The following is a 25,998-nucleotide window of genomic DNA, read 5'->3' as shown; positions in this document are numbered from 1 at the left end:
TGATTAATTTATTTGTTAGTATATTGTGATTATTTGCTATTTTTTTTTTAAATTAATGTTATAACACATTTATATAAGATCATAAATCTACTTAAGAAAAAATATCTATAATGAGTAGTAATTTAATGATTAATTGTTGGGAATATTTAGTAAATAATTGTGATTAAATTACAACATATTGGGGAATTTTTTTTTGTTAGTGTAAATATTTTGATTAAATTACAACATATTGGGGAATTTTTTTTTTTTTTTTTTTTTTTGTTAGTGTGAATATTGTGATTAAATTATTTGCTAAGTTTTTTTTTAAGAAAGTTAATATTGTGATTATTGGGAATATTTAGTACCAAATATTGTGATTATTATGTGAAAATTTGAGTACTCTAGATATGCAATTTTTTCCTTTTTATTTTTATTTTTTCATTTAAGAGAATATATAAAACTTTTTTGGCTAAAGGTTCGAAGCTCAAAATCTTATAAATCCAATTATTTTTTATTTTTTTTAAGGAAGTTGCAACAGTAAAATTGTAACATGAAATGGTCATGACCATGACCATGAATGAATGTGTAAGGATGGTGCAGCACGAGCACGTATAGTTTGTGAAAAATTTACAAATATTTGGTGTTATTACACCATTTGTAACATTCCAAGTTAGGAAAAAAGGAGCAGACTTTAAAAATAGAAAGAGAGCAAACGCTGTCCATTTCCATAGCCCTTTAGGATTTTAGGGGATTAGATATTGGCAAAAAGAATGGAGTCATTAGGGTTTTTTTAGAAAATAACTACAAATATTGTGATTATTGGGAATATTTAGTACCAAATATTGTGATTATTATGTTATTACAACATATGGGAATATTTGTTTTGTTTGTTAGTGTAAATATTGTGATAATATGCTAAGTTAAAAAAAAAATTAATATTGTGATTAATTATTGGGAATATTTAGTACTAAATATTGTGATCAATTGTTAGGAATATTTAGTACTTTTAGGTCTTTCTCATGGATATATCATAACATTATGAGTTTGATACCTAAGATAGTAGTCTTTTTACCATAAATTATTTCAAGATATATTTGTTTAAGATTTGTAACAGAGATTTCAATGGATAACTGGTTGGTATATAATATTTTTGTTCATCATAACTTATTTGAATGGGTTTTGAAAGTCATGCCCCTAGAATGATTTAGAATTTTTAAAGAATATGAAATTGGTAATGACTATTTTTGTAAGATTACTAAAGGTGAGTATATGCAAATTTGGTTGAGGTTAGTATTGTTGGCATTTCATACGCAAAGTTTTGTGATTGATGTTGATTGAGCATTATAAATTTGTCACTAACACAATTGCACTTGATGATCTATAGGTTGACAATGATCTATATAAATATATACTACGGTGGACCCCTTAGCAATGCCAACCCTTATGATGGAGCCTCATTTCAAGGTCCGGGTATCCAGTGCTACTATATGATGATACGCCGTAAGCTAAAGACCCTGAATGAGCTGAAAGTAAAAATTATGGAAGAGTTGCAAGTGAACCCTGCTTTGCATGACATACATATTACTTTCCGTTCTCCATATGAAGTCCTCAATCAATGCATTAATTACAGATATATGGCGATAACAGAGGACAAACATGTGAAATTCATGTTTAGTAAGATGGACAAATGGAAACAAGCAGCAGATTTTGAGTTATATGTCACTTTGGAGCCTCGTGCAGAAGTCGGCGTAGAAGACGAAATTGTACAAACAACTACATCTCTACAGTTTGCAGTCCTAGATGATCAATGCACCACATTGGGAGGCTATACACCCCCTTTTCAAGAGACACCAGTAACAATTGAGAGTGAACCTGGAAATAGATATGAAGATCAATTTTGTACACATCGAGGTGAATCCTCTACAGTTCCAGTAGTTGAAGATGAAGATGAAGACGAAGACTGTTCTAGGGAAGATTGTGAGGATAGAGATGAGTATGAAGAGAGGATTGACGATGGTGACTTTGACAGGGGTCTTGATGACCATGAAATTACTCACATTCCTCATGTTGATGATATGGCTGAATGTGATGAAGATGATGAAGACGCTAATGCTAGAGTTCAGCATGTTACAAATACGGCCCTCGTTTATGAACCTCCTGCCTCATCATTTTATGAAAATACTTGGGAAAATATGGTTGATCCTGAAGTTGTTCAGCAATCATTTGGTTCTTGGAATGCAGACATGAATTTTGCGAAAGGGTTGATTTTTGCTAATAAAGATGCGGTGAGACGTGCATTAACAATTTACGCCGCAAAGCATAACAGAAACTTTGTGACTAGTAGGTCGACCACAAGTAGACTGTCTGTGAAATGCAGCGATGAATCATGCATGTGGTACGTTGGGGCAGTTGTGAAGCCTGAACTCGGACTATGGATGGTCACATCTTATAGGGGTCCTCATAGTTGTATGCCCCTTGCCACGGCCCTTGATGGTAGAATGATGGATTGTAATTTTCTAGCAGAAGAATTTGTTCCATTGTTGAAAGAGAAACACACGGCAACAATTTATCACCTCAGACATTTCATTAAAGGGAAGTATTATGGGCATATTCTTTCTTACTATAAGATATGGGATGCGAAACAACGAGGTATTGCAAAGATATTTGGGGATTGGGAAGAGTCTTACGAAAGGTTGAAAAAGTTATTGTTTGCATACTGGGATCAAGAACCTGGCACCCATTTCTGGTTTCACACCATACCCAGGGACGAGTTCGGTGATACAATATTGCGCTATATATTTTGGGCTTTCGCTCCATGCATTGCAGGATTCAGACATTGTAAGCCAGTGATCAGTATTGATGGGACCCATTTGTATGGTAAATATCGAGGGGTGTTGTTGATTGCAATGGCCACCGATGCCAACAACAAGGTTTTGCCTCTTGCCTTTGCTGTTGTGGACAAAGAGTCAGGGTCTAGTTGGGGGTGGTTTTTAGAACGCCTCAGGAATGCACTGGGGGATGTGATAGCAGATAAGGACATCTGTATAATTTCTGACCGACATAAGGGTATTCAAAGTGCAATTGCAAACTGGCCTAGACATGATGATGGACGACAACGAGTAGTTCACAGATATTGCCTTCGACATGTTGCTAGCAACTTCAACACGCATTTTCAGGACGCCACTTTAAAGTCATTAGCCTTGAAAGCGGGGTATGCTACTAAGGAATCAAAATTTGAGCTGTACATGCAACCTATCAAGGAAGCTGAGATCGAGGCCCTTAGGAAGAAACGGAGAACCGAGCGGCAGGAAAGTGAACCCGACTCATCCATCATGCCATACACATATCTAATGAATGAGGATCTAGACAAGTGGACCCAACTACATGATGGTGGATACCGTTATGGGGCTATGACAACCAATGTCTCGGAGTGCTTCAATGGAGTACTCAAAGGTGCCCGTGGCCTACCCATTGCTGCAATGGTTGAATTCACTCATTGCAAACTTGTTGCGTATTTCCATGATCGACACAAAGAAATTACTCATGAGCTCTCAAAGGACAAGGTATGGACTAAATATGCCTTAAAAATCTATGGACACAACCTACAAAAATCAATTTCACACCAAATAAATCCGTTTAATAATCAGAATGGTATATATCAAGTAATTACTTCATACAACATCTATAGCTCTGGAGGGGGACACCATAGTTATGAAGTAAATGTAAAGGCCAGAACATGTGGTTGTGGAAAGTGGCAAATTAGAAAGATCCCTTGTTCACATGCAATTAAAGCTCTTCAGTACTTGGGGCAAGATGCGACTGCATATATTGACCCATGTTATAGTTTGGTGAACGCCATTCACACCTACTCACATGCATTTGTGGTGCCAAAGTCAGATTCATTGTGGAGGGATGTGGATGGTCCAAAGTGGGTGCCTGACCCAAAGCTGTTGTGGGGCAAAGGTCGACCTGTGGCGTCTAGGATACGAAATGAGATGGATGGGGTCCGGCGAGAACCGGGAAGCCGGAGGCCAGATTCTGACTTGAGGGAGATTCAGCAAAAGCAGAGCTGTGGACTGTGTCATCAACATGGGCATAACCGTAGAAGATGTCCGCTTTCCCGTGGGGCTTCGACAAGCAGTAATAATCCAAACTAGGTAAGTGATGCTTTTATATAAAATGCCATGATTGTATCAATTAGCCAAGTTGCATAGATTAGTACGTATGTTTTGGGTTTTGGTATCTAACAACAATATTTGAATTTTTGCTAGGCATGCAAATACTCGAGTTTGGAATGGCATTGTAGATGTCAATTGGGGTTCTCTTTATTATGTATTTGAACTTACTACTGGGTTGTATCCACACAATTATTATTTTGTTTGTCACTGAATGAACTTGTAATCGAAGTATTTTATATCTAATGTACCTGTTTCTAGATTGTGATATTATGACTGTTTAATTTTGTCTTTCAATTTTAAATCCCCACAATTTTGTAGTTTATATTGCTTACTACTCACTAGTTTAATTGTGATGATTGAATTAACTTACTGAAATGAACTTTAAACAGTACATATATATCCAGGCCAGGAACAAATTTTGTCAGAGTGATGTGTGACTTGGACGGTTAAGGTTGTTTTTAAGGTTGTTTTTTTCCTCCTATTATAGTTAATTATAGAAGACCAAAAAGAGAAATGGCAAGAGAGCTCCACGTAAATGCAATAGCCTCATTATTTAGGTAAAAAAATAAAAATAAAAATTTATTTTATTTTTTAGGGGAGAATATTACTTGTAAGGGTTCTTTTGTTCCCAAAAAAAAAAACATAAAAAGCCTTTATTGAACCCAATGTTCACAATTCTTAACTATGATTTTTCCTGAATGCTATAGACACATGCACATCCTTCCCTTCCCCTTCAAGCAGTAATATATATTGTCAATCCACCATCAGCCCTTTAATTATTCGTGCTTTGAGCATTGATGCTACAACTTCCAATTGAAGCTTGGTCAGTACCATCAGTGCAATCATGCTCATTCATCAAAAAACAACCAAAAAGAGAGAAACAATAAACACCCCAAGGAAACACTTATTTCTAACGACACTCGTAGGAAATTTCCCACCTCAACATCCATGCAAACCCGACTATGCATTTATCTAGTGAACAGATTATTGTCTATCAAATATATCAATTACAACCTCCCATTTGTCTGATTTTTTTTCCCCATTTTAAACATTGGTTATTTTATAAGGAAAAAATAAATTCTAACAATTTGTGATTGATAGAAGCATCAATGGAACAGAAAAGGTGAAATAGATGACTTTTATTTTAATTTGAACAATGGACAATTAGCTATGAGTGTTCTATTCCATATCTTTATTTTAAATTTGTTCTGGTATTGATGAAACATTCACAATATCACAACAAGTTTATTGTAGGAAATACAAAGTTGGAGAGGAAATAAGTGTACAAATAACACATAAAAAACAAGTTTAACGATATTGAATTGGAGAGGAAACCCATATAGATAACACATTGGCTACTGCGAAAAACTGATTCTAACAGATACAGGGAAGTACCGACTGAGGGCCATGACATCAAGTAAAACTTGATAAAACTCTGTTTAAGTTTAAATGCAAGCTCCTGCCTGAAGACTAAAATCCTCATACAATTTTCATTAGCATGATGCATGAAGGCAAATATTAAATTAACAGTGACCTTCTTAAGGTTTGCATTCATTGATTAATGGGAATTAGTGATTAATGGGAATACTATATTACGTATATGGGTTTTTAATACTAAGGAAAGAAATTCCACTAGTGCATAGAAACCTAACAATTGGTTCATAGGATTCACATTTCAATGTAATTTGGAGACTTAGAGGAAGTGCTCTAAAAGGGCAAGGCCAATATTATCTATTAAATTACAATAGATACCCGTATACAGACAAAAGTGTGATGATTGTTTTACAAATGTTAAATTCAAGAGTAATTACTTTCATGTGTTTGCTGAAGAGCTCTCAAACGCTTGAGCAAGTGAGAACCAACATCAGCGCAATGAGCTTGACGCTTCTCCTGGTCAATAACTCTCAGCACTGCTAGCCCCCCAGCCGAACATACAGGGTTTCCTCCAAAAGTATTAAATTGAATTTTCTGGGCCAATACACTCGCAATCTCTGGGGTTGTCACAACTGCTCCCAATGGTAAACCATTGCCAATACCCTGATAGATATTAATTGTGAGATTCAATGGAATGGTTGCATAAGATTATAAAACAAAAACTGATTAACTGAAATTGTAAGTTATTTAAAGAAAAAAGCTATTGACACTTGCAACACTAACATGATTTACATGTCTTCCTAAAATAGATTATGGGTAATGACCTTTGCCATAGTAAATATATCAGGAATGACGCCCTGTGTTTCAAAGCCCCAGTAATTGCTTCCTGTTCGACCAAAGCCAGTTTGCACTTCATCTACAATGCAGACACCACCAGCCTTGCGTACAATGTCATAAACCAGTTTCCAGTATCCAGGCGCCAATTCAACTGCTCCTCCAGCTCCCTACAGTAAGTGAAAAGTACAACCAATTAGAAAATTTTCAGTGTCCTTAAATAGGTGGTTGTAACACCAACAATTTCAGACCTTACTATAGATGCCAAAAAAGAAAAAAATGAAGAAAAAAGAAAAGAAAAGAAGATAACCTGAATTGTTTCAGCTATAAATCCTGCAACTTTTCCTGAAGTACCAAAATCAATGTGATCTTGCAAATCTTTGGCATAACGATTGGCATCGGAACCAAAAACTCCATGGTATGGATCTGGATTTACAACATGATGAATTTCACCCTGCAAAATGTTGCAGTAATTTTGAGCAGATAGATCAGAATATTTATTATATTTTGACAAATGTCTTTTACACACATGTACATGATGAATTTCACATACTAAGTTTCATTGTGACAGTGATAATTACAATAGTTATAACTATAGACTCGCAAACAACAGAGCTTCAGTGAGTTTTTCTACATGTTTGTGGTCAATGTGCAAAAGAATTGGGAAAAGACATTTCCATTATTACTCTCAGCAAGTGTTTGATAACAAGAGATTACCAACTTTGTATTTCCTACAATAAACTTCTTGTGAGTTTGTGAATGTTTCATCAATACCAGAACAAATTTAAAATAAAGATATGGAATAGAACACTCATAGCTAATTGTCCATTGTCTGATGATGCACAGGCAATGAACTCCTTCACACGCTCTTGAAAAGGTGTATAATTAACTAATAGACGATCCAAAACGATAAAAGTAGATTCCACCACCTGTGTCATGGACTCGTGTTGAAGCGGATTCATTGATTCAAGACTACTCTCATACTGAGTGCCCCTCATATTAATTTTGTTGCCTTCTTCAGAATAAGATGCTGGCTGTGCGTTCAAAGCCAAGGAATGACTGGATGCTCTGCCTGCTCCCACAGCATGCCTATTTAAGTTAAAATTTATCCGCTGATCTTGTATTAGGAAAGACTCGGGATGTTGGGACTTCATTGTCTGACTTCCCACTGGTATAAGCTTCTCCATTGGTGATCTCAGCAACTGAATTACCACTCACTGTTCATCACATTAGATCAAGTTTTATTCATTACTAAATGCAAATGTCATCTTCTGAAATAAAAGGGAATAATTGCATGGATGTCTAGGAGAAGGTATTTCATTTGCTACCCTGAAAATAATGTAATTCAAATAGGAAAGCCACACAATAATTTTTAAATTATTATTCTATATTTGAAATTAATAAATGCTGCTCCAATGAAATAAATACATTTTTATCTTCAGAACAGCAATGCATCAAGGCAAAAATGAGTTCAAGCATTCTAAATGAAACAAGTACGCACTATACAGTCAGGAACTCTAGCACAATCCCCATGATCACCTAACAATTAGAATCTGAAGAGTGAACGGCCTCAATAATTGGAATTGCATAAGGCCATAGACAGATTGAGTTCATTGCAGAACTAGCAAGACCCAAGTTCCAATCCAGTTACATTAAAACATAAGCTGAGTAATCAGGATGTGACAGAATGTAAAAATAATAATTACATAAATTCAAATTGTTATTTTAAGTTTGAAATCCTGAATAAATGATCTATGTTTAAAAAAGGATATTAATACTTAGTTTTATCTGTGGGGAAATAGTATAACGTCATAATTGTTCAATCTTCAGTCAATTACTCAATTATATATATTGAGCTTGATCAAATTAGAATCCTAAAAGAGAAAGAACCTACCTAACTTCTAGTTTGATCTAAGAATAGACATTCATTAATTGGATTTGGATTTAGTTGTTAACCTAAAGGATCTTTATAAGAATCAAATCTTGAAAGTGTTGAACTGACATAAAATTCAGATAATTCCTTTAATCAATAATTGTACAGAAACACAATTTTCTGCTATGGAAAAAGCTTCATAACTAGAAGAGAGATAGAACCATGAATTCAGTTCTAATTGAGCTTGCACATGAGTTGGTTATGAAGAGAGGATATTGGCATTGTTCTGACCCTTGAAGTCATATAGAACCACATTATTTTTTGCTGACAATTCTTCTCCTCAAATGTAAGAACTAAATTGCAACTAATTCGCTATTTTAAAGTGTCGCTGAACTTCCATAAAAAGAATGAAAGTGAGGTTAAAACTGCGAAGCTAGGTTATCAATTGATGCCGCTAGAGAAAAGAACCAAAACCAACAAATTAGAACACACCTTTACTCTCTATGTTTACATAGACTTCCTGCAAGATGAAGTAAATAATATCTCCCGACTGGCTCCAACACATTGAGTCATGCATCAACAAAAATGATTATTATTTTTCAAGAAATGAATGCCCTGAGATAATCACCACTTCCACTTCTATTAAAGTTGGAATATGCTACTCTTGGGTAGCACATGCACTTTTATCAAGTCTACTCATAATTTAAATTTTCAATTATCTCTATTATTCTATCTTTCAAAATTTTCAGTGATATTGAATTTGGATTCCACATCTATTCATATTGACATCAGCCTAAGGAAAAAAAATACACGAAAGGTGTACTAAATTGGCTAAGATTTTACAGATAAAGTCCTGCAAGGGAATACATCCCATGCGTTGGGCAAATAAGGTTTTCCAAACAGCCAAATTCTCAAGTTAGTCCAGAAAAGCAGAAAAGGGCCCATTCAAAACTACAAATTCCATGCCAATTTACATTTAGTCCCAACCCTAGATATCAAAAGCATGCTGATAATTCTTATACTTGAACAAGAAAAGCAACACTAGCTGCAAATTTTAGGGAAACACTTCAAAAGGAAAACTAGTCAAGCTTCCTTCACTTCCCCAATTCATGCATTAAATTGTGAAGTATATGCCTCCAAAAGTTGAAAAGTCATATTTGTGAACTTTCAAAATCTTGCTTCTGGAATTATTGAAAGATTACTATTAGGCTACAAATTTCACATACAAATCTATTAATTAATATCTACAGTATGGCACCTTTGTTAATATAGTAACCATTAAGGTTTGACTAGAGAGAGAGAGAGAACCTCTATGGGATGCTAATCCTAATGCATTTTACGCTTATGCTGTCTCGTATAGTGTCTGGTATGTGGGGGAGGGGGTACTGCGTCTCCTTCGTGAGGCTCCTCACGATGCTGCAAAGATGAAGTTACAACCAAACAATGGATTACATGAATTCCAATACCAACCATAACAGTAGTTACTCGATATTCATTACATTAAATGATTTGTCATACCGTGGGGCCAACGTTGTGTCCTGCTTTGTGACCACCTGTCCCACAAGGAGGTGCTTTTATTGTACGTTTAGGTCAACCTTGTGGGGGTGACTGTAACCCAACAACCTGCTCATTCTCAACATGCACAGCTGGCTGTTTTGCTTGACTCCCAACAACTGCGGGGGAGGATGGTGTAGCAAATGAAATGTGAGTGCCCGTAGTGATGGGATCTATATGCAGTCTAGGAGTGGGCATGAATGACATGGAGTGACTATGGGGTGATACATGGTCTGTATGGCCAATGCTGTACGAGGGGGATTGCGTGTGCATGACAGGAGGGGTTTGACTGAAATCAGGGCCGAGATCAAAGGATGGTGGAGTAAATGAAAGATGAGCAGGATCAAAAAATGTATGTGAGGTGTGTGAAGGGATCTCGGGGTGAAAAGATGCATGAGCAGTGGGTAGAGAGATCTCTAGGTCAGAAACTGCATGAGCAGTACGTGGAGGGATCTCTGGGGAAGGAGATGCATGTGGAGGTGGAGGGAACTCTGGGGCACGAGATGCACGTGGGGGTGGAGGGAGATCTGCCCTACTGACGACCTGATGGGATGCAGCACGCTGACCATGGCTATGGCTGGCATGAGTTGAGCTTGTGCTTGGTCGTCCAGTATCTTCTGGGGCTTCTGGATTTGCCCCATCGATATCTTCCAACGGAAGTCGAGCAGTTATACGGTGAAGGCGTTCCACTGTCTTAAGTACAGCTGAAATATGCTTGTACTCATGACTGCCTACTGTATAAAGTTTCAACAACTTCTTGTGACTGGCAACCTGAAAGTAAATAAATACCATTAGTACATCATACTGAAGTTCTTGATACGCAACAAAAATTGAAAAGAAAGGTCGAAGCAATTACCATAATAATAAGTGAAGCTGAAGTGTGGTCGACGAACCTCCAAGTCACCCTATCGTACCAATCGAAGTATGGATGAGCAGGCGACATATCACCCTCTAGTTGTGCTCCAGGACATAGAGATCGTGCTCGACTATCCCATACTCGGATATGGCCATAATGTCTGTCCCTCCAATTCACCTCCATCTTCCCCCTCAGGTCTATGGCATGAAGGGCTTCGTCAGTATCAACATATAGGGGGGGTTCTTGTACCATCCCGAACTGACGAACAACACGGTCCGGTGTATGTTTCTCTACTAGCCAGAAACATACAAGCGGTACCCTCGCTGTCCATACATCCCTTCCGGCGACACAAAACGCAGGCAGGTGGGCTAATTCAGCTTCATATGGTTGCCACACCACCTGAAATAATCAAATCAAAGGGCAGCACATTATGCAATGTTCCATATCTATGAGCTTTTTTACATTTATAAATACAATAGTCATAAACAATAGAATAAACACAATTTTGGTACCTGCTTTGGATGCATACAATCTAAAAGCTGACGGTACCGGACCAAACAGATTTCGGCGGGGCTATTCAAGGTGTTCACAACCCACACAGTCCTACAATTGCGAAAGAGGGAGTCAATACTTGGAATTGAGAATATGAAATAATCAATTATAGTTAAATGATGGGCAATCGTAAATTTAACAGTACATACCACTAAGTTTATACTAATAAATGGTTATCTAAACATATGATTTGTGGAGCTATTACTCAGCTATTAATCAGTCAAAATTTGAAGAATATCAAGGTTAAAATTTAATTTTCTATGTCTAACAATGTGTTTAAAATTATGGATCTATTTCCAATAGAGAGAATCGGTCAAGGAAGAGACTTACTTAATAGACAATGGAGAAGGTGCAAATGGTGGGCCATATGCACCATCTGGTGGGAGGTCCATCCTTGGGCACAAAAAAGGGAATCTGACCCATGCCCAATACTGAACTAGCAACAAGGCCCCACCAATCTGACTAGCACTTCTGTCGGTTGCCCTGCATAACTGTTTGTACAGCCATGCAAGGCAAGCGCTCCCCCAACTGTACTGAGGTGGATTTCGAAGGTTCCTCAGCATCTGCAACCACATCGTATGCACCCTATCACCAGACTTGTCGGCGAAAATTGTGTCTGCCAGGAGTGCTAGGATATAACACCGTGCATATTGATGCACAACCACCTCTGTTGCATCATCGGGCAACCCTTCGTCAATTTTTTCTAGTAGCTTCTTAATTTGGATCCTTTGTCCTTGAAGCGTGGTGCTATTAGTAGCAATTCCAAGCAGACTCCGACATTCATCCTTCCATTTCAAGTCAGTTGTTCCAACAATTGCCTCACCATCGATTGGAAGCCCGAAAAGAACCTCCACATCTTGTAATGTGATCGTTGTCTCACCATGGGGCAGGTGGAAGGTGTGGGTTTCAGGCCGCCATCGCTCAACGAAGGCCGTGATCAGGTTATGATCAATCTCTCTACCTGGGGTCCTATACAGCCCCTCTAATCCAACTCTCTTCACAATGTCGACGATACGATCATCCACCACTATCCGGCGTCGTTTTCGGAACTCGTCATTACGACCGCGGCATGTCAGTGGCCCTGGATCCTGCACATGATAGAACTATGGTGATGAGATGCAATATGTCATAACCTTTGTATATATGATTGTAGTTATTGATCCCAAAAAACAAAAATAAAGCAGTTATGAAGGGACCTTAAAATATCAACCCCAAAAAGAAAAAAAAAAAACCAAAAAAAAAAGCAACAACGGGAGAAAAATAAAAGGATGCAATGCACTTTCTACATTTGTCTAGTAATGAAAGGCTTCCCATGCGACTAGCCTATTGCTGTCTCTAAACCAGGAAAAGTTAGATGGAAAATAAACAACCTAAATAGAGGAAAGTAAAAGAAACTAGAGGCAAAGGCTAGCATTCTCAATAATAACAAGAAAAATTACTGCAACAACCACAACCTGAACAACTTCTTGCCAAGCAACAATAAAATTATCACAGGTCACATTGCTTCAAACAAAAATAACTCTTATGAACCTAGGATTGCTTTGTTCATGTATGCACAGACATCGAGTTCACGTATACAACACATTCATGTACGCAACACATTTAAACGTACTCTTACTGACATCTTCATTTCTACACAATTTTCAGAGTTTGTAAATCATGGCATTTTTTGCTGGTCCTGACATTTGTTTTTCTTTCCTGTAACTAAGCACAAATTGTTCAATTGTTTCATCTAGGTGATTAGAGGCCTTGTCATAGACAAAGAGAGTGGTAACTTGGTTAAGGCTAATTGATTTGGTTATGTAAAGAGGGCTATGCATGGCACCAAAATGCTATCCACTCGGGCTGTAAGGTATGTATTTAAAACTTGTTAGCTTGATTATGGAAATTGTTATAAGGAAAGTTGCCAACCTAGTTTCTGAACTGTGGAGCACTGGCGATTACGAATATGCACACACACAAAGTATACACCAAGATTATTAATTGGCTAGAATATGCTTATACAAAATGTTGATCATGACCATTCTTTTGGGGAGACAAAATAAAGAAATAAGGCCAAGTTATTATAAGCACATGGACACAGTATTGTCAGTGTTTAGCATGAGACTTAATATACTTGTAAGTCTCAATTGAGTTCAGTTTATTTATTTATTTATTTTTGATGTGATTAGTTTAATTCATTGCATTCTACATAGCAATTTTAGCATCACAAGATTGTAATGTAACAATGAATCATTACTGCTGTTGTGGTAAGTAATAAGTAATAACATTCTTTTAATAATGCCGGTTCATCATTCTTCTATTGAGGGTTGCCTGGCTGCATTTAATTTTTTACATATTGGAATATTTGGAACATAACTATGATCCTTTTAGCCTAAATTTCATACTTTTAGCATTAGTTTCATCTCAAAGTGTTTTTCTTGGTTTTCTAGATGAAAGAGTGAATGGTAGTAAAGTGTACACCCACACTAACAGTCAACCAATCTAACTTAACCCAACTAATGCGCATGACCATGCATTGAAAGCTAGTAATACCATTGACACTTAGAATTTCAGAAATGGGAAGAAAAAAAAAAATCAACATAATGTAAAAGGATAAGAAGAGAATATTCAGCAGGTGGTCGGTTTTAATTTTTACCTTGCCTTCCCAAACAGCGCACGCTCGATGTGTTTTTATAAACCTTAACACCGAATCGTCAATGGGCCCAGGACCAAACTCATCAGGGAGCTGAGCAGGAATAGCAGCCATACTGCACGAAGTTTAGGGAGTCAAGAGTAATATAATCACATGTTAAATTGGCAAGGAAAGTGATGAACAAGAAAATGATTCAGTTTATTTTGACAACAAGCAGATGGTCCTCTTTACTCATCAAATTAATTTGGGCTACAATGAAGTTTTACAAAAGGTGACAATGCGAGGACACCCCATGACAATGCATTATGGCTTTGTACAAATAACTTTAACTTTCTCCCCTTTGATCATTAACTAGACACACGTTTTTATTATGGTCAAAGCCTGTTTAATCAATGTATCTGGGAAATCTTTCAGTTACCGATTCCTACTAGACAGAAAGGGTTTAAAGGTCCAAAGTCCACCGATTATAGCTAGCCTAAATTGTTACATTTTTAATATTGTAAATTGTGGGTGATATATATAATGAACCCAATGAAATTTGGTGTTGTAAAATTACTATAGTCTATTATATTAAAAAAAATAATCATGGTTTATAATATATATAGTAATATTCAGAAGGGCATTATTTGCCTCACAGCAGAGATATGGCAGCAAACTCTGCACCCCCAAATATCAAGTACAATGCATGCGGAGAGAGAGAGTAAGAACCTCCCTTATGATGACTTCTCTTATCTTTCAAACAATATCAGTAACGTTTCAATTAAAAATAAACGAATCCTAAATTCTTGTCCGTATCGATCAAACAATGTACATCCTCCCACAGCAAACACAACTCATCCTCGTCAATAACTCTAACATTATAACCATATATGTAACCAATTCAATCCTTTAAGAAAAACCTCTATACTTGGCTTTGTTGTTGTTGTTGTAGTATTATAAATAGAACCAATATAAACATAAAAGCAATACATGTTAATCTGCATCAATCAAACAATGTACATCATCTCGCGCCAAATACAACTCATCCTCGTAAATAACTCGTATAACATTAACCATATATGTAATCAATTCAATCATTTAAGCAATTCCACCAATAGTAACACTAGCACTGGCACTAGTAGCAAACAAGACAGTCACAAAACCTAATCAATTGAATGAAATTCACAGTGAGAAAAGAAGCAAAACCTCGTTGATTTCCTCGGGAGGCGGAGGCGGAGTCTGGCGAGGCTGATAGAACTGCTTGAGCTTGGACAAATCGACAGCGAGGTCAACGTTGCACTGAGGGCAAGTGAACCTGGCCAAGCCATGAGGGACATTGAGAATGGCCTTGCAGTGAGCACACGGCACCAAATAAACCCAGAAAAAAAGAGAGAGTCCTTACTTTTTGTGAGGTACTTCGCCAACCACTGAGGGAGAAAGATGCGAGGCGGAGACAGACCGACGGAAGCGAAAGGCAGCGACGGCGATGGAAGCGAAAGGCAGCGACGGCGACGGAAGCGAGAGAGCCAGCGACGGCGACGGAAGCGAGAGAGCCAGCGACGGCGACGGTGCCGGCGAAGGAGCGACAGGCTCGGAGAGAGTGTGAGAGTGAGAGAGAGACGTCTCGTGAGAGAGAGAGAGACTGAGAGTGAGAGTGAGAGGGTCTAGACTGAGAGTGAGACGGCGACGGTGCCGGCGAAGGAGCGACAGGCTCGGAGAGAGTGTGAGAGAGACGTCTCGTGAGAGAGAGAGAGAGACTGAGAGTGAGAGGGCAGAGAGACGAGTGCAGTCAGGAGTGGGAAATGTTTTGAACTTAGTTTTTTTTTTGGTCTGGGATGGTTGACACGTGGGTTCTTTTTTTTGAAAACAAACCGAGTTCAATGAACTCGGTTTACAAGAATGGAAACCGAGTTCATTGAACTCGTTTTCCAGTCATACAAAACGAGTTAATTAAACTCGATTTGTACCTATAAAAATTCACTTTAATAAACTCGGTTTACAAGAATATAAACCGAGTTTATTAATCTCGTTTTCTACTCTTACAAAACGACTCCTACGAACTCGATTTCTGGCATATCAGACCCACCTGGGGACAGTGCAAAATAGGGAAATCGAGTACACCATACTCGATTTTATAGCACACAAATCGTGGATACTGAACTCGAGTTGTTATATTCCAAATTAGTTTCAAACGTTTCCTAACTAATGATATTGTTTGAATTTTATTGTTATTTTCTAAAAAAATCCAGAATACAATCCAAACATGAAAACAATTTTTCTCATAAACCAAATGAAATCAGAAAAAAAGAAAAAGAAAAAAAAAGAAAAAGAAAAGAGAGAGACCTATTCATGAGCAAAATAATTAACTCAATCTCAATAATCAAAACCGATTAAAATTTTTAATTTTCACTCAATAATCACAACGGTAACAACAGAACTATTCTTGATCTTTTCTCTCAAACATCTCTAAACTCAGTCTCAATCAAAATACAAACTCAAATCACAATTTTAAAACTAATCAAATTAGAACCAAAAAAAAAAAAAAAAAAAAAAAAAAAACAAAGCTGACCCATCTAAGCCTCGGTGGGGAGGAGGATATGCGGTGGTGGGAGAAGGACAAGCGGACGATCTTCATGTGTGAGAGAGAGCTCCAGCCGAAGTGCTGCTAGAGAAGAAAAGAAAAAAAGAAAAGTGATCCTAGTGTTCCAGCCGAAGTGCTGCTAGAGAAGAAAAGTGCTCCAGCCGCTGCTAGAGAAGAAAAGAAAAGAAAAAAAAAAAAAAGGTGCTCCAGAGAAAGTGCTAGAGAAGAATAGAGATAAGGGAAAGGTGTGGAGGAGAAAAAAAGAGGAAAAAAGAAAAGAAAAGAAACGTGTGGAGGAAAAAAAGAGATAAAAGGAAAAATAAAAAATCCTAATTGAAAAATACTACTACAGTATTTTTACAATATTTTTTCAATAAATTTTAAGTAACAGATTTTTATTAGTTAATATTGACGAGTAAAAAAATAATTTCAGTGGTGGGTTCAAATTAGAACTAGTAATAACTTTCCACATAAATTTTGTTGTGAAAGTATTGCGTAAAATGTTGTGAACATAGCAATTCTTATTGAAAAATATAGTTGTTAAAAAAAGAATAAATGATGATTAAAAAAAGAATAAACAATAAATGATGAAATAATATTTAAATGAGATAGAGAATGGGATAAAGAATCTGTTGGAAAGTGTATTTGAAAAAGTGGGTAGCTAAAAACTAAATGTCACTGTTCATTCTCTAAACAGGCAAAAATTAGGCAAAAATTTAGAGAGGCTGCTGGAGATGCTCTTAGAATTCTATTTCTATAAATAAATCACATCATTGTCGCTCTAATTCTATACCTTACATTTTACAGCTGGTCATTCGTGCATAGTACGTATGTATTGAGAAAGCAATGATGAATCTCTACTCAGGCACTGTCCTAGAAAGCATTTTGCACAAAATATTTTTAAAATTTTTAAGAAAATATAGAAGATAATAATTTCGTTTAGAAAATTTCTAACAAGATTAGAAAATTTCTAACAAGATTAGAAAATTTCGTTTAAAAGAGAATAATTTGCATGAAAATGATCCCAAAGTTAATGAGGAAAAGATGGATGTTCTTAAAGACGGTTGAGGAAGATTTTAGTGAAGCAAAATATCAAAAGGAAGAAATTGTATAAAAAAATTGTCAAAGATCTTGATGAAATCAAATCAAATAATTACCAATCTCAAGATCCTATTATTTTGGTGGAAGAAAACAAATTAAATGTTATTGATGCTATTGAGGTTGAAAGATTTGATTGATCATCAACTCTTATTTGGTGAATCTTGTCAATTGCTTAAAAATTCTTACACAAAGAAACCTTAGAAAAGGCTTCAGAGGCCCATAAGTGCAAAACACTCGAAGCAAAGAAAAATCTTTAAACATCGTAAGCTAATTCTAAGTTCAGTAAGGCCTCTTCAATCAAGTTACACACTAGCATCAACATCCGGTTTCTATAGAATATCTCATTTTACCATCTTAAAAGCTATTTTATCTATTATACTATACTATTTTACAACACACCCAACATCTTAAACTCTTTTTTTTTTTTGGTCACTATATTTAAATATTCTTTTTTATTCTTTTTTTTTTTACTATTTCTCTCTCACTTCCTCTTCCTCTCTTTCTCCCTCTTCCTCTGGGCATTGGCTACAACAAGAAAAAAAAAAAAAAAAAAACACAGAAACCCAGAAACAACAACCATGCCACCATGTCAAAAACTGCCAGACACTGGCCATAAGAACCCAAAAAAGCACACACACACACAACAACAACAACAACAACAACCACAATAGCCCACATCAGCCACCACAACCACAATAGCCATCACCACGCCACCCACCAAAACCCATTAAAAAAACACTACCAAACAACCATAACAACACACTACCACCCCCACATATCCCAGAAACCACCCACCAGTCCTTTAAACCAAAACCATATTAAAAAAAAAAAAAAACACCATGAAACCATCAAATCAAACCAAACCAAAACCCCCACATATCCTAGCAAACTCATTTAAAAAAAAAAAAAACCACCAATGAAGCCACACATAGCACCCAAACCCCAAACCCAACTCCATGCCGATTTCCACTGCTCAACGCCCACCACACATAGCCACCACAGCTCCACGCCGATTTCCACCACGCCAGACACCAATCTCCACACCACAACCCACTTGACCCACGCCAAAGAAACCCACCACCTGACCACAATCTCAACCACGCCACCATGCCGATCTTAAACCCAACTCCGATAGCAAGTGTTGAGAGAGAGAGAGAGAGGACTAAACACTACAAAGAGAACTTGAGAAGTGAGATAGGGTAGAGTGGGGGACGAAGAGAGAAAGAGTGTGTGAGGATTAAAGGAAGTGAGAGAAAAAACTAATTTTTAAAATTATACAATCTTGCTACAATACCCTTAGAGCATTAACATTAACAAATGTTATTCTATTCTATTTTACCATCTCAAAAAGCCACTTTATCATTTATACCATACCATTTTACAATACTTCCAGCATCTCAAACTTTTATTTTTCTATTCAACTCAATAAAATAATATATCTACATAATAAAATAATATATATCAAAACCCAAAAAAAAAAAAAAAAACCCAAATCTGCAACCACCACTACCACAAAGAACATACCCAAACCGAAACCCATGGCCATGCCTCACGGCAAATATCCAAACAAATGAAACCCACCTTTGCCACCACAACCAGAGACACCACCACGACAACAACACACCCACCACCACCATGCAAAGACACCCACAAAAAATCAAAGAAAAATCCATTTAGAACCCCCATCAAAACCCATCGGAAGCTGATCTCCATGCCTCCACTAGCGTTGTCTCCATAGCCATGGCCCCACGCAAGATCAATACCCAGCCACAACCACAACCACAGCCCCATGCCGCCATTGCACCACCGCGACCCAAAACCCACTCCCACAAATCAAAATCCCACACCCACACCACCGGACCCCATTACTAATCACAGAGAGAGGCCACAGATGATCGGAAGGTACCCATCGGCATCGACAACATTGCCAACCTCCTTGGCAATGGTCTTCACGGCCTCGAAATCGTCGTTGGAGGCGGCGGGGAAGCTGACCTCGATTATGTTGACACCGAGCTTGGCGAGCTGCCGGGCTATGTCGAGTTTTTCCTTGGAGGTTAGAGAGGCGCCGGGGATTGCTCACCGTCGCGAAGAGTGGTGTCGAAGATGCGAACGTAGTTGGGGTCAAAGATGCGTTGGGGATGTAATTGGGGCGGCGGTGGGGGGAAGGTGTGGGTGTGGGAGTGGAGTTTGATGGGGTTTGATGGAAAGAAACAGGGAGTGGGAGACGGAGATACAGAGTGGGAGTGAGAGAGAGATGATTGAAATGAGAGACAGAGATGAGAGATTTTGATAGAGATGAGAGAGTCAGAGATAAAATATATATATTTTTTTTACAATACTGCTACAGTGCAATTCTATCTTTAGAATTGCATTGTAGCAGTATTGCAAAAAAATTTGCAATACTTGCCTTTACGATTCTCTGATGCAGATGATTTTGAGGCTGCAAATGCCAAATTTTCCTTAGATATGGCATTAGCATTCCCCAATGCTAATGCTCTTATACATATAAGAAGTTACTGTAGTACAACTGTAAAAAAATTTACAATTGAAAGTTCGGGTAATGTATTGGTTTTGTGCTTTAATGCTAAAATATAGCATATTTTTTTTTGTAATTGGAAGCTTGGATACTGATGCTCTTACCAGTACAAGAAAAATGCCTTTTAGCGACGAAGAATTTTTGATGGACCAAAAAGCCCTCTTAAAAAAATTCTATTTTCTGATAGCAAAATAAAGCCCTTGCAAATACTTGGTAAAATGTGAAACATTTATGACCAATAAGAAAAGCTGTCGCAATTATGTGTTATAGTCGTCACAAATGCTAATATTTTGAAGGGAAATTTTCCCTCCATATTATTTGTGAGGGACAATTAAAAATCTCTCGCAAAACTTTTGGAGGGAAATGTTCCCACCAAATTATTTCCGAGGGACAATAAAAATCTCTTGCAAAAAGTTTATTTTTTGTGTGGGTTAAAAATATGTCATCATTAATACTAAATTATTTACGATGGCCACGATTGGCCTTCTCAAATAATCATCAAAATATTAATTTTTTTTGGAGATAAAAGTTATTCTAAGATTCAAAGAAAAATAAAAAAGAAATGCATAAACATATAGCACTTTGTATTCTTTTGATGAATCTTTTGTTTACAAACTAAAAAAAAAAAAAAAAAACCTTTTATATACATTCTATATAGGAAATCTAATGAATTTTTCCCATAAAAAAATAATAGCACTTTCAACTTCAAAATGGTAGCTTGAAATTCAAAAATAGCCGCCTTTTGTCTCTTTCTCTCTCTTTCAAATGCGAATAAAAATTTCTTCCCATCAAGGAAAGCGAGTTTGTCCAATTGGAATGTAAGCCAATAACAATATAAATATTATCAAATTAGTCAAGTCTCTCTTCTTCTTCTTCTTCTTCTTTTTTTTTTTTTTTTTTTTTTTTTTTTTTTTTTTTGAGCTAAAAATGATAGAAATGCTTTATTAGAAAACAAAGAAGAATTACAAGTAAAGCTAGTAGGGCTGTCCAAACCCATCCGAGACCCGACCCACCCGAAGGATCCGACCGGAATCGATCCGAAACCGGCCGACCCGATTATTCCGGTTGTCGGCGACGGGTTTTCTCCCCACAGAAACCGACTCCGGCAGGTCGGTTTCGGTTTCTATCCCCCAAAACCCGAAAAACTCGAACCGACTGGAGAAAAACCCAGATTCCAGCAAAAACCCCAGATTCCGGCGTGAAACCCAGATTCCGGACAGAAAAATTCTAGAATCCAGCGAAAAAAACCCAGATCTCGGCCAAAAAACCCAGATTCAGGCGATATTTCACGTAGATCAGGCGAGATTTTGACCGGATCTGGTGAAATCTCATCAAATCTGATGAGATTACCGCCGAATCTGGCGAAATCTCATAGATTCCGATGAGATTTTTGCTGGATCTCGAGTTTTCTCACTGTTTTCTAGAGTTTTCTCCCCGTTTTCTGAGAACCCAGCGCCGACCGACCTGCCCGCCACCCGTTGAAGTTTGACCCGAACCGATCCGTTTACTCCGGTGGTCGGTGGCGGTTGAGATTTTCCAAGACCCGATTCCGTCGGGTCGGTTCCGGGTTGGGCACAAACCCGACCCGGACCGACCCGTGGACAGCCCTAAAAGTTAGTTAGAAAACTAGCGTAGGGGGGAAACACCAACTACATGGAGTGGTGTCCCCAACACAAGCTGAAATCCAGAGAGTGGAATACAAAGGAAAAAACAAACCCCAACCCCAGAAAGTTTATACCAGAGCCCGTTAGACTTGTGAGGCCATTATTCTTTGATATTCCTCCAGAAAACTACTTGCGCTTTCAAAGATTTCCTTCGGATGGACTTGGACCTGCTGAAAGTAGAATCTGTTTCTTACGTTCCAGATTGCCCATGCTTTGGTTGCCCATCTCTCCAACTCCAACTGGCTAAAGCTTCTGCTGCATCTGTTTGAAGAGAAGGAAAAAGTCAGTGGCCTCATTCGTGCATTTCTGAAATCTTCCCTTGAACAGAGCCCACACATTCTATGCTAACGGGCACAGCAAGTCTCTAAAATGCAAAGAAAGTGAGTTCACATTGTAATATCATCACACTTATGCATTGTAAGGATATGATCAAATCCTATTGCTATTTCTTAAGTAGACATTAAACCTCTTCAATGTTGGGAATAACAACTAACTTTCCTAAACCCGACAGAAGTTAAGAGATGTGTTCACTGGTACAACCGGTTTATTTTCTTGTTGAACCAACTATGACTAAATAGGTTCCACAAATTATTCTGAAAATTCCACAAATTAATAAAAAAAAAAAAAAAAAAAAGACTCCCTGAAGAACTATAAGTAGATAATAGTGCATGTATATAACATCTAATTTATGGCATCATGGAATATTTTATCTTCAAAATACATTCCAATTATATAAACTTAGCATTAATAACTACATATTTCACCAATTAGCCCTACTCAAATGGCACCTCTTCCCCTTCTCCTTTACTTGTTACCAATCTATAAATGTGATTTGGTAGTGCCTTACTCAAAAGTAGATCCTATTTTCGACTCAAATAAGATTTTACCTTATTACTAAGTATCATTAACACAGTCCCTAACTTGATCGTTGTGAGTACGTATAAAGTATGACAACTTATTCATACTATTTTAATTAGAAAAACCACAATAAGAGTTGTAGAATAGTATATGGCTAAAATTTCTTCTAAGGTTTAGTTATTCAGAATATAAAATAATTACCCCAAGGACAAGACTATCTGATGGAACCAGACACTATCTTACAAACACTATATCCTCATCTGATTCTGTGCTTAATAACCTCCCAACACTGATTATTAAGTAAAAGAGGGATCTTCTAGCCAATATAGACCATGACTAGAAGAAGGCTTGGATAGTAGATATCATATGGACTCAGACCAGTCTGCAACTTTAAGATCATGTAAAATATTTAGCGAAAATGAAATTACAAAAATAGTCAGTAGGATTTAAACCTGCTAAAATCAACTAATGTTCAGATGGAAAGAATTATACTAGAAAGAATTGCATCAAAGGGCCCTGGAGAAAATGAAAAATAGTGTTTCTTCCTAAATCAAACAAATTGATCCATACAAGAATCAAGTTCTGCTCTATTTATGAATCTATGTTAATGGATTACTTGTTAATCTGGATTGGCTAACTTAAGGATTGAACTGAAAAACCAGAATAGAATTATTCAAGCACCCTTCATGACAGTTCTCTCTTATTACTGAAGAATAATTATATCAAGCACCCTGCCAAAACATATGCAGCTTTTAATTGACATCAAAGGTATACCAGGAAGATGAATCCCTGATAATTTGTGTATTTAGAAATTTAACATCCACTTCACCCTACTATTCATATAAAGCTTATGTAAACTTCTACGATTGTATCACATGTGCTACCATTCCCATGAATAAAATCCAACTAATCAAACAATTAAAGAAAAAACTAGCTTGTAACCTAAGCTTATGCACAGAAACATTGAACAATAAAAAAAAAAAAAGTCAAGAATTTGTCCATGACTCCATAGTCCTTGCCTCCTTGGTCTAAAGTGCATGTCTGAAACAAAATAGATATATAAGGATGAAGGGAACACATTCATAAAGCCAGCAATAGTATCTCTTTCAATATAAATTTTTTTAAAAAAAAGAAAAGAAAAAAGGCAACTTCAAGCTCAAACAGAGTCAAAATAGATGGTATAATCACATATTAAACTCAATGGGGTCAATGAGAGGATTCTATACTTTAAGGGTAATAACCTTAGAGAATTAAGAAAGAGAACGAGAGAGATAACTCCCCGTACCTTGTCTGTAACTAAATTTCTATTTCAATAAGCATCCTTAGTATTATGCACACAGATGACGGATTTGGATGAAACCAAATACGGTGATGGAGTGGAGGCTATAAGCCTTTGAAGTCACTCGATTATCATATTCCCAACATCACTCCTACTCCTATCTATATCATTATCCTAATTTTCTTCTTGCAGCACATTTGCATTACAGTGTAAATTTTCTTTTTCTTGGTATGGCTCTTCTTCATTTGACGGCATTTCATAAAGGTTTCGTGGCTTGGTTTCAATCACAACATTCCATGAGGGATCTTTTATTCCATCAACATAGTAAAATTGAGTTGCTTGACATGCTAATACAAATGGCTCTACAATTTTCAACTTTCACAATGTATTAACAATAGTGGTTCCATGCCGATCTCTCTTATAACCAATTCCTTCACAAGATAAACTATACCAATCACATTTAAACAACACAACTCTATTCCCTTCATATATTGAAGTTCAACAATGTCGGTTAGTTGTCGATAATAAGGCACATTGCAACTTTGATCCTCCCCTCTCACCATAACTCCATTATTTTGTTTCTTTTACTTTCATCACATTGATTTGTATGAAATCTGAACCCATTGTTGATATCGTATTTTGTTCGTCCTCAATATGCATGCCAGACCCCAAAAAATCAAAAAAATATCATTTTCTCTTCATGGGGTTATGAGAACATATATAATGGCGTAGCGCAACCCGTTCGAACACCAGAGCGCTCAAAGTGTCTTTTTCAGCCAAAATGACCAAAATGCTCTTGGTGAACCTTGGGTTGACCAAAGGTCAAACAAGGTCAAAATTCTCACCAAACAACATTTTTCATGGTTTTATATCAAACCCGAGTTCCTCGGAGATTTTTAGCAACTTTGACCAAGTTTGACCCGGAGCTGACTCTTGGTGGGCCCCAAAAACTCTAATTTTGATCCAGTCGTTAGAATGAAACTAATGTCATTGAAGATTATCAAATTCTCATTCCAACGAGTACTCATGGGTCGGAATTTGAGTTAGAACGGCCGAGATATCATGAAAACTGGGTTAACGCATCGATTGATGCACGACTAACTTCTCAAAGCCGTAACTTTTGATCCGACCATTGAGTTTTCAAGTTTCATACGTTTTTAGAAACTAAAAATCAAGATCTTTCCATGAGTGTCAAGATCAACCCGATCTGAGACCTTTTGAAGGGATGCCAATGGCCCTACAAGGGCCTTTACCTCGAAAAACACGTCGGGGCTATAAAAAGGCACCAAGCACCTTCAGACCAAAGGAGGAGACCAATTTTTTGGGTTTTTGCTCTATACTTAGATGATTTCTAAGCTTTTTTTCCTCTCTTCCAAACACAAAACACACAAAAACACATCAAAGTCTCTTGATTCTTCTCTCTTCACTAAAAATACAAGGTATTGTTCTTATACCTGATCTTCTTCTCCTTGGTTCTACATTTTGGATTTGAGGTTTAAGGGTGTGGATGTAGCTTTCTAGCTACTATCTACATTCACACCCCTAACCTTCTAAATCTTTTTCTAGCATTTATCTTGCTCTTTTTTTCTTGAATAACATGATTTATTACTTTCCTAGCATGTTGCTTGCTTTATTTGTGCTTCTAGCTTAAATCTCCTTACTTTTTATGCCTTATGCCATGTTTTATGCTTAGATCTACATCCTTACATGCTTATATGTTTAGATCTATATGCTTTAGGCTCTATGCCATGTTTTCCTATATTTTGTGCCTTTTTTTGTTCTATGTTGATGTTAGGGTTACATACTCACATGCTTGATATCATGTCTATGGTTATGCCTTGCTTAGATCTACATGTTTGTATGCATATTCTATGCTCCTATGCCTATGTCTATGCCTACACATGCTTGTATGCTTGGGTTTGCGTTCTCCCATGCCTTTATGTTTATATCTACATGCTTAGATGTATATCCACATGCTTTCATGCTTGTATATGTAGATCGGTGTGTTTACATGCTTTGGATTGATGTTCTCTACGTGCTTTATGCTATCTTCCATGTGCTTGTGCGCTCCATGCCATGTTTATGTGCTTAGACCTAGACCTTGTTTGTCGTTTATGTGCTATTGTAGCCTTTTTGTTCCTTTTATCGCATCTTCTTGTGTTTTG

General features: G+C 37.1%; 2 protein-coding genes and 1 long non-coding RNA gene across 3 annotated transcripts; 1 reads left to right on the top strand and 2 right to left on the bottom strand.

Annotated features, from left to right (window-relative positions):
- The first annotated feature begins 3,941 nt into the window (after positions 1-3,941).
- LOC126729085 (uncharacterized) lies at positions 3,942-4,424 on the top strand. The gene is made up of 2 exons (XR_007656491.1): positions 3,942-4,136; positions 4,251-4,424. It is a non-coding gene; the product is annotated as an uncharacterized LOC126729085 (long non-coding RNA).
- A 1,530-nt stretch (positions 4,425-5,954) lies between these two features.
- Positions 5,955-7,552, bottom strand: LOC126728201 (alanine--glyoxylate aminotransferase 2 homolog 1, mitochondrial-like). Its single transcript, XM_050434065.1, has 4 exons — positions 7,175-7,552; positions 6,676-6,819; positions 6,356-6,535; positions 5,955-6,194 (listed from the first exon to the last, which is right to left on the bottom strand). Exons 1-4 carry the CDS (start codon positions 7,550-7,552, stop codon positions 5,955-5,957), a joined length of 942 nt encoding a protein of 313 aa, XP_050290022.1.
- Positions 7,553-7,563: 11 nt separating this feature from the next.
- LOC126726000 (serine/threonine-protein phosphatase 7 long form homolog) lies at positions 7,564-16,653 on the bottom strand. Its single transcript, XM_050431081.1, has 8 exons — positions 15,021-16,653; positions 13,839-13,950; positions 11,531-12,288; positions 11,161-11,251; positions 10,649-11,047; positions 9,757-10,563; positions 9,547-9,654; positions 7,564-7,582 (listed from the first exon to the last, which is right to left on the bottom strand). Exons 1-6 carry the CDS (start codon positions 15,149-15,151, stop codon positions 9,829-9,831), a joined length of 2,226 nt encoding a protein of 741 aa, XP_050287038.1. The 5' UTR covers positions 15,152-16,653; the 3' UTR covers positions 7,564-7,582; positions 9,547-9,654; positions 9,757-9,828.
- Between the last annotated feature and the right edge of the window lie 9,345 nt (positions 16,654-25,998).

Source organism: Quercus robur, chromosome 5 (assembly GCF_932294415.1).
Source record: "Quercus robur chromosome 5, dhQueRobu3.1, whole genome shotgun sequence".
NCBI classification, from domain to species: Eukaryota; Viridiplantae; Streptophyta; class Magnoliopsida; order Fagales; family Fagaceae; genus Quercus; species Quercus robur.
Note: the sequence above shows the minus strand (reverse complement) of the source record. Positions and strands in the feature narration are given on the sequence as shown.